Below are 10,722 nucleotides of genomic sequence, written 5' to 3' on the forward strand. Positions count from 1 at the left end.
TATTTATTGTCTGTTTCAATCCTCAAAGAAGTTTTCTTTCTTTTAAAAAGGTGTATGAGTAACAAATCAAAATGGTATCCCTCTGAATCAAACACAATTATTTTGCTCCCGTGAAATACACAACTTTTAAAATGGCGGCCGCTTACATTTAACAAAGCCGGTTCTAATATAAATTAGCAGTAAGTAACAGAAATATGGATGGATGGTTGGACTTTTTCTTCAACTAGAATTGTTTGTTTTGATTATTAAAACAAGCGATCATTCATATGTTTTTAATGAAATGAATAATATCACCGCCATTTAACGTTGACTGTCAAACTTATTTTTCAGCCCTAGACTTCTTGCATTTAATGAGAAATTCGAGTAAATGAGGCTTTCGATGGGGAAAACAGATTTTAATAGTATCGTTATTATTAAGAATTTTCGTTTTAAATTGTTTTAACCATAAAATCAAAAGAAACTTTGTTTGTTTGTTGTGTACTCGTGAACTTTAAAAACAGTATTCTTACTCATGGCTACGCCACTCGTGAGAATACTGATATCAAAGCCCACTCGATGAAATAAAATTTCATCTTACACACACACACACACAAACAGACAAATATCGTCAATATAATATGATATTTTTTATTTACTTTCAAGATAAAGATGTCAAAGACAAAGCAACCTTCGATCATCCGGCGTACACCTCGTGTTTGCTATGTTGTTGTTGGACTACTCTGTTTTATCATTGTCGGGATACTCATAGCGTCTGGAATCATCATTCATCGTCTTAACGTTAAAATATCGTCATTTCACGAAGAGGAACATTGTCCGTCTCGTGATCAAAACATAAATCTTGACCCTCCGGAAGTACTTCCGCCTTTTTATGACCTTACAAAAGATGAAATTTTAGCAATTAAAGGATTTTTATATAGACAGCCAGATTTAAACCTTGTTCATGCATCTGAAATTCATACAAATAAAAGCTTTATATATACAATGGAACTTTATGTTCCAGAAAAAGAGGAAACCTTGAGATTTCTGGATGAATCAGGGCCTGCACCAAAAAGGGAAGGGAAGGTTATTATCTATCGGGGTGACAAAAAGGATCCTTTTGTGCAAGAAATAATTGTCGGACCACTTCCAAATCCAACGGAGAAACGATCAGAGAAACAACGACCGTTTACGTATCGCCCTTTATCAACACCTGAATATTTTGGGACTATCGCAATAATCAAACATGAAATAGAAAACAAAATTAATCATATTTTAGAAGAAAGTTACGGAGGGAAAGTTGGCCAGTGTTTAGACAAATGTTTAGATCTTCAAATGATAACTCCAATGTCACCAGTATCTTCAGGCGAACCAACCTCAAGGAAAATATGGTTCTGGCTTGCACCTGTTGGCGAGTTTTGGAGCCTTAATCCTCTAGACTTTTCTGTACTGATGGACATGACAAGCACCAGGGTTGATGAATACAGAATAGACAAAATATACTATGGAAACAATATGTATAATTCGGTCGATGATCTTGTTACTGCTTATGATTCAGGAGCAATTTCTAAAACTAAAATTAAGTTTCCAACCATAAACAAGAACTGGTATTCTACTATGAACAGGAGGGGAACTTTGTTTCCGGAGGAAGGTTTACTACCGCCGAGGGAGTTTGAACCGAGTGGAAAACGATATTCCATTCATGGGCGCCATATTAAATACATGGGCTGGAGTTTTGACGTAAGAATGTCAACAATGAGTGGCCCTCAAATATTTGACATCCGGTACAATAACGAAAGAATCGCTTATGAAATGAGTCTACAAGAAATTGCTGTTTTTTATTCTGCAAATAGTCCTACTCAACGTTTTGCAGATTATGTTGATAGCGCAGCCATGATTGGATCCCGAACGAAATATCTTGTTTCCGGTGCAGATTGTCCTGCTCACTCAACTTATTTGAGTTCCGATGTAGTTCTTGATGATTCCGAAGACCCGATTCATTTTGAGCGAGCATTTTGTGTTTTTGAGCATAATACAGGTACCCCGTTAAGGAGACATCTAACTTACCAAGGCAACCGGGTATTTTATGGAGGAATGATGGATACAGTACTGACAGTTAGAACAATTTCATCGCTAGCCAATTACGATTATATTATTGATTTTATTTTCCATCAGAATGGGGCTGTGGAATATAAAATTATATCAACGGGTTACATATTGACATCTTTTAGACATCCACCGGAAGATAGCTACGGTTTCCGGTTGCGCGATCATATTACCGGAAATATTCACCACCACATGTTTCATGTAAAAGTTGACTTAGATATTCATGGACATAAAAATAGATTTGAAACGATCGAAATAGTTCCCGAAGAAGTAGATAACACAATGTTTCCAAAATCGAATCGAAAGTATCATCAGACGAAAATGGTTCGTCAATTGGTTGGATCAGAAAAAGAGGCAGCTTTGAAGTTTGACTTTGATGTACCTAAATATCTCACATTCTACAACAAGGACTTTATATCTTCTACCGGTGCTCCAAGAGCATATAGGCTGTTTACGAGAGGAACTTCAAAACAGGTATGATGTTGTAAATGCTTTCATTAAACTACATTGTTGTTGTTTGTATCTATTTTCTAAATGACGTAACTGATATTAATAATTGCAAGAGCATTTCAGTATAATCAAAGAGCTGTAAGTGCTATTAGAGCGATCGTTAGTGACGGTCCAAGAATGAGAAGAAAATATTAATGAATTCATTAAATGTATATTTCAGCTACATAATGACACAGACATTTGTAACAGAATTTGATTTACATACAAACCTACCAATGACGCTTTAGTAATATGATAAACTGCTATTATTATGCACATTGTGTTAATTAAAACCCACACATGAATGCTACTGTCCGACGACAGTGACTTCTGACGCTGTGACACGTGACATTGGTTTTTCGAAAGATTTTGCCCTTAAACGCTGTGGGTTCAAATCCCAACAAGGACTTTGGCCTTCCTCAGCCAGTCAAGCTGGAAAGTCGCGATATGGCATACACTGTGTTGGTGCCACATAAATGAAAACTAAAGAATTCGGAAGATAACATTGCTTTGACTTTTTTATTAGCTAACCGGAGCACTTTGTGTGTCCGCCACAATTTCTTTAAACAACCTAAACCATAATTAAGGTGACAATTGTGACCTTTTCTAGAGATGTATCTCAGGTGAGCGATCCAGGGCCATTATTGTACTCTTGCTATAATAACCAAATTACGTCCAACTCCCTGCAGGTTATCAAAGAAGGTACTGGACAGGAACCGGCTATTTCGTGGGCACGTTATCAGGTAGCTGTAACAAAATATAAGGAAACTGAAAGGCGAAGCAGTTCAGTGTATGCTATGTATGACGGTATGAACCCAGTTGTTGACTTCCAGAGTTTCATTGACGACAATGAGACCATTACTGATACGGTAATTTAAACTTTTACATGTCTGTGTAATCAGTTTGATGTACCTTTCGATTAATTTAAGCTTTAAACTAATGAGGTAATTTGATCATTTTCTTCAGAACGATTACAATTTAGCATTCTGGTTTATATTCCAATATACACGACGATAAACAAGGGGCAGGACGTGAAGTGGTTGCACACTTGGTTCAAGCGAGCGAATTGGTTGCAAACTTAACAAAATGGTGAACACGGCGTGATTTTTTGAAACGGGTGAACGAATTTTTGCCAGGCAAGTGGTTTCTTTGTTATTTTGAAGTTCATTAGTATGTCTTTTCCACAATGCAATATATATGCCACACTCGGTTAAAGGTTTCAGCATCCTAGAATTTGTTTTGACGAAGTTATTGAAGATATAAACTGATCATGTAGATATTTTTAAATTTGACATGTGACTGTTCTGGTCGGTTTTTCTCCTAATTTATTCGAATTTGTAAGTTTTAAACTGCATTTAACAATAACAAACTATGTTACTGTCAATGCTGTATAAATGTTTTAGTTCGCAAGTCCGAAGATAACGTTCAATACACAAAAATATCTTGTTCAAGCACATTTTGGTTGCAGACTTATACCTCAAGCATTTTTGGTTGCAAACTTATTCTTATTCTATTGAATTCCATAATAAATCTTTGCAAAAGGAGTGTAGAAGGTTATATTTATTAACCTATTTTCAATGGCAATTATTGACATTTATGTACTGTTACTTGTTTTTGTCATAAATGTTATTTATACTTTCTTCTTTTACAACAATTATGCAATTTATGTTTCAAATTGCATAGTTCTCAGTTCAATACTATAATCATCAGTAAAAGAATAGCATATAGAAAAATATTTATTGATACTTCAATTCTAAAATATGTCATCATATGTAAAATGCAAATGAAAACTACACACAAAACAAACGTATGTGAGAGTACTGTTGTATGTAAGTGATTTATTTTCATCATAAACATAAGGACATGTGCACACATACGATATTACTCGGTAAAATTTCCAAAGTTTATCAAAACCACAAGAAATGTTAATTTGTTTGTTTCGTATGTAAAGATAAGCAGTTGCCTTAGACATAAAGTATGTTAATGTACTTAAAATACTTTTACAAACCGAAAGTTAAAATGACATGCTTGTTTACAATATTTCGGATTTGATGTACATCCTATGTCAATTGGTATTCTAAAGATGATTTTGATTATTAGATCATAATATAAATGATTTACGTTTGGTTATTTACATTGACTGATACGTGACAAAACTACTTAAAGTCATTGTTCGAGTTAGGGGATTTGGAAGATGTTTCGATTGGTCAATAATAAGGAACAATTTAAAGAAACATGTGAATAATGCCCTTGTGTCAATGTTAATATCGTTTTTATCTACTATACAATCAAATTTATTTCAAATCTCAAAAAAGAACAATAATGAAAGCTGTTTGTTGTTATTTTTCCTTCTTTTCCTTTACAGTAAGTCATGCCAAGATATAAAAAAAGTCCTAAGACTTTGTAAAAAGAAAAGAAGTATATCGAGGAGAAAAAATGATGAAGATAAACACAACTGAACTTCAGTTTAGCATATTGTGTTTTATATCTATTTGAAAGACCCTGTATCAGGATATATCTGCACGCATGCACAATTTGTATATATATTTCTTATTAGATGAACGGGTATAATTGCCTTAATATTGCTTATTATTTAAAAAAATGATAAGTTATTCCTCGCTAAAATATGCATGCCACATTATTGACACAAAAGTTTGCAACCCAAAAGGCTTGAAGTATAAGTCTGCAACCAAAATGTGCTTGAACAAGATATTTTTGTGTATTGAACGTTATCTTCGGACTTGCGAACTAAACCATTTATACAGCATTGACAGTAACATAGTTTGTTATCGTTAAATGCAGTTTAAACTTACAAATTCGAATAAATTAGGAGAAAAACCGACCAGAACAGTCACATGTCAAATTTAAAAATATCTACATGATCAGTTTATATCTTCAATAACTTCGTCAAAACAAATTCTAGGATGCTGAAACCTTTAACCGAGTTGTGGAATAGACATACTAATGAACTTCAAAATTACAAAGAAACCACTTGCCTGGCAAAAATTCGTTCACCCGTTTCAAAAAATCACGCCGTGTTCACCTTTTTGTCAAGTTTGTAACCAATTCGCTCGCCTGAACCAAGTGTGCAACCACTTCACGTCCTGCCCCTTGATAAAGGAAATAATTTACATGAATCTAGTTTTGAAAAAGGTTGAGCATTCGGAACAAACGTGTGTAACTTTGTACATGTATATACGTTTTTCAAAAATCCATTACTAGTACATTGTGTATATACAATGTATATTTGTGAAATTCTAAAGTCTTTAATTAATTTGTAACTTCAGGATTTTACAGAATATGAGCGCATCATAGTTTTGCGTTGTAGTTCATAAGTAATTACATTTTTTTCTCACTTTTTTGTAATTATCTTTTTTGAATCAGGATCAAGTGGCCTGGGTTACATTGGGAATACATCATATCCCTCATATGGAGGACATACCCGTTACTCCTACTGTTGGTCTTGATCTAGGATTCTTTCTTCTGCCATACAATTACTTTGACGAAGATCCTGCTATGGGTTCAGGAGATGCCATACGGATTGAACCGGAATCACAAAGAGATTATAGTAAAGGTTTAAGAATAGAAACATATGGGAAATCTGATAACGCACAGTGTAAGCCAAGACAGTCAATGTTTATCGAGAATCTAAAGAAATCTCCATACAGTATATTTGGCCAGTTGGGTGTTGTATAATTAGTAGCATATGATTAAGGAAATCACCTGTATTGGAGTACAATAGACTTTAGTCTCATGGAGAAGATTCTTTTCTTTGGGATCAGTGATTGTGAAAAAACGTCATGACATATGCTTATACTTATGCTCAAGAAACTCGTAATCAAATGCAATATGATTATTAATTATGTTATTTTATCACATGTATAAATATTTTCATAGGTATTAATATATACTAGTATGTTTTTAGATGCAATTGTGTACGTTATGCACCTAAATTGTCAGGACTTGACAACTAGGATTAAATGTTACACTATTGTGCATGTTAGCATCACATTGTAAACAAATATTAATGATACGCAATGGTAATTTGTTCAGCAAAACGAATTCGCGTCATAATGTATTATAAATTGTTATTTTTTTTTATATATATCATTTACATGTACATCATTTTAAGTCTGCTTGAGCATTCTATATTTCTTCTATTTCTAATATCATATATTAAGGATAACGAACCCTATCTAATACGTTCTCGAGTTTGAGTCGTTTGCTTGTTACATTTTATTGATAACTATATATTGGAACTGGAAGCCTGTGGTAATCACTTAGAATGTGAGAAGTCTGGGGTTCGAATACCAGTCCAGGCAACCGAAAACAGTGTCTTTTTTAGTGAAATGAACTTTTTTCTCAAGAAATCAGTCAAACTATGCAAAGGAAGGATCGTCCATGGCCGAGTGGTTAAGATCGTTGACTTCAATTCACTTGTGCCTCACCACTGTTAGTTCAAATCGCGGCAGGGGCTTAGATCCTCACATGGTCGGTGGTCTACTCGTGTGCCTTAAATAATCCTCTACCAGTACAGCCGGAAAGTACTCTATTGATGCGACTTAATACCCAATCAAAAAGGGTTGGGTATGAAAAGTATGGTTTTGTTTAAAAAAAAATGAAAGAAAAGAAAAAAAAATGTATATGATATTTAATGTAAGTAAGAAACTAACAAAGCAAAATTCCATAATGTATCACATTTAACCAGGAATAGTAAGGAATAAAGGCGATAAAAGTGATCAATATTTTCACATCATTCTTATGCTTAAGTCGTTCAAGATTCCCTACACATGAACACCAGTATTAGTATCTGGAACAGATGTGAGGTGTTTGATTCTGTTGTTAAAACCACTAGTCTTAAAGGTTTATAAAAAAAAATGTTAAGTAATGGGATAACAACGTGACATCTAACATCTGTAATATTAATTATAAATATATTTATTTATTTATCTAATTTATCTATTTATTTATTTATTTATTTATTTATTTATTTATGTTGCATCGATGTGTATGCATGTACATAGCATTTACATAAAAACGCATATTAGAATATACAATGGCATTTATTTTTAATTACATGAGACAATGTTTGTATCTACAGCTATTTTCTTTAATAATATACCACTGATATTTTCCAGTCAGTATTGTATTATGTTTTATATTGCACACAGGTTTCGTAAACATATAGCTACGATATGATTTCAATCATAAAACAGAACTTTTTACTGTGTTCCTCACAGTATATGTATTCTAGAATTACAGGTAAATCAAGATATTAGATATTTCTAAAACTAGCATGTAGACATTACATAATTATAATGATTACGCATGTACAAAAAAGTATGAAAAAAATACAAGAGCTTATAAACTCCAACTTTGTATCAAAAATGAGCGATACAGTATACATGTAGTTTCATAAGCACTTCACTTTTCCGCAATAAAATCTATCCATTTATGAAGTTTCAAGTTGATATTTCAATTTCTTTTTGAGTTTTGACCAATATGGACCAAGAGACAAATTAACTATGAAAATCATATTTAATCAACATTGTAAAATCATTCGACTCGGTTGCTACGGATATTTTCAGCTAGTCTATATTTGCTTCTTTACTCAGCCATCATTGTATCGTTGTTGATTACTCGTGTACCTTTCTTTTATTTTGATTCTGCTGGTCAACAAATCCAGGCACTAATTCCAACTTTATTAGAAATAACCAACACTATTACAAATAACCAACTCTATTAGAAATAACCAACTCTATTAGAAATAACCAACTCTATTAGAAATAACCAACTCTATTAGAAATAACCAACTCTATTAGAAATAACCAACTCTATTAGAAATAACCAACTCTATAAGAAATGACTTATGTGGAGTCTGTAATCTTGAAGTGAACTGGCAACAAGACCGTACGTTGTATCTTCTGCAAAGATTGTGAAACATGGTTTCTCGCTGAATGTCGAAGCATGAATTATGTTAATTTTCTATTACATACATGTATGTCTTGATGAAAATTGGCAATGACTGATATGTGACACATCTCAATGATTTTACATTGTGAATGATAAATCAAATGAAACAAATGTTTCATTCTCCTCACATAGTTCAATCATGAGAAAAGTGCACTAAATGTTTTTTTTTTAAGTTAAAAGATTCAACATTCAAGTGATAATTTACATGTAATGTGAGATTAATGACTGATTTTGCAGTATTTATCACATATTAGTACTCCGTGACTAACGCAGTAAGGGCTATTGTTTTACATATTTCGACCGCTCTTTAGTAGTTTATGTGAGTTGCAAGTGCCGTTTGCAATGTGTAAATTACACTTACTTTCTTCATTCACTTTACAATATTTTACTATAAAATACATTTTCAAAATTTTCATGAAAATTAGTATGATTCTGGGGGGATGCAGCTTTCAGGGTTTTTTAAACTATTTTCTCTAAATTGTTTTTCTCTAAAGTACCACAGTCAAAACGAAATACCTGGAATTTCAAAACATGTAAGCATCAGCTATATTGTTTTAAGCCCAAAATCTTGTTTAAGTCCCGGACCCAAAGTTATAAAACATTTATTTGAGTTCTGTCTCTAATCTCAGGAGTTCATTGGACAGTGTACATTCTGTACTTGTTTCTGATCAATCAGATTACCGAGATCGATTCTTTATAACCTTGATCAATGACGTCTTCCCCACAGAGAACCATGTCTATAGAAACAAGCATTTATCATAGTATTGCAAGTAATACATAAGTCCCCTACCGGTTAGAACGCCAGCAACATTCTGAAGGGACATTGACCATTCAATTATGCCATTGAATGAATGAATGACATGAATGAACTCAAATCTTTTGAGTTCTTAGTTTGTTTGAATCATAGTAATGTTCTAAGTTTCCCTCGTACAGTGATCGGAAGTAACACGTGCTTGCCATCGCACAAGACAGCGTGCAATGATACAATATAGTTTAGGCTTGCAAGACGAGGTACAATGTCTTCCTTTATCTACTGTATATGTACTTGGCATAGATATCAGCAAGTTGTTCTTATCAAAGCATTATAACAATCAAGCCTATCATTTTGTGCATTTATAATTGACGTTTTTAATTTGCACAAAATCCATGAACATAATGTTATTTATGTTTCCTTTTCAATGTGTTAGATTTTGCACCAGTTTATTTTATCACGATGCTAGGTCGTATTGATGGACTAAGTAGCTTTGGAGGCCCAGCACACTCATTTTTCTAATAAGATAGAGAAAAAAGGCGGTTCAATGACTCAAGAGTAGCGGTATATAGCATATAGTATCCGAGTAAATTGTTGTGTGTGCCCTCAAAAGAAAATTATGAGGCAAATGAAATGAAATTGTGAAAGGGGATCAGAGTTACGAAGTCTGCATATCACAAACAAGCCATCAAAAGACAAACTCAAAAAGCAGGCAACATATCCTATGGGAGATTATACAGTATAACAAACTAACCAACTAGAAACAGGTAAAATAGAAGGAACTAAAACTTCAATGTAAACAACAAAACAGTCTTGCTGAAGTATCTATACAAATACATATACATGTATATGACATACACCGAGCAACATTTTACAAGAAACAAAGAACACGGGTGTGCATGACGATTAAACAGAGAAAGAAAACGGACACCATGCATGGCTGTTTAATTCATTAAATTGTTTCTAGACATTTTTATAGAAAAAGAAGAAGAAGAAATTAAGAGGAAGATGATGTACATGTTTATTTAACACGGGCTTTTTCTTTTACCCTGATTTTGATTTAAACAGTTTTTCTCTTTTCGTAACCATTTATAACATTATGTTATCATAATATAAACACAAAAGTAGCAAAAGGGTTAAACAACGAATTCTTACAACATCAGCAAGCGGTTTCCCCCCGATATATGGAATTATATCTTATAATAATAAAACAATTACAAACAAAATTGAATGATAGTAGAGCAGTTGGGGGAATATGCACATGGAGAAAGAAGAAGAAAAATAAATAAAGGGGGGGGAGTTTAGTATGTAGGGATATCAATTGAAAGTGGCGATATATATAAGAATGTACAGACAACTATCTCCTTTCAAATATACACGATGATTTAATAAATATTTATACCTTGTCAAAAATTAATGAGTTATTC

General features: G+C 33.1%; 1 protein-coding gene across 1 annotated transcript; it reads left to right on the plus strand.

Moving 5' to 3' along the window:
* Positions 1-586: 586 nt before the first annotated feature.
* On the plus strand, positions 587-7,111 carry LOC132730567 (putative amine oxidase [copper-containing]). Its single transcript, XM_060716531.1, has 3 exons — positions 587-2,556; positions 3,261-3,440; positions 5,956-7,111. The coding sequence occupies exons 1-3, from the start codon at positions 649-651 to the stop codon at positions 6,265-6,267; spliced, it is 2,400 nt and encodes a 799-aa protein (XP_060572514.1). The 5' UTR covers positions 587-648; the 3' UTR covers positions 6,268-7,111.
* The last annotated feature ends 3,611 nt before the right edge of the window (positions 7,112-10,722 follow it).

Source organism: Ruditapes philippinarum, unplaced genomic scaffold, assembly GCF_026571515.1.
Source record: "Ruditapes philippinarum isolate M1 unplaced genomic scaffold, ASM2657151v2 ctg14987_1_1_1_1, whole genome shotgun sequence".
Taxonomy (NCBI): Eukaryota; Metazoa; Mollusca; class Bivalvia; order Venerida; family Veneridae; genus Ruditapes; species Ruditapes philippinarum.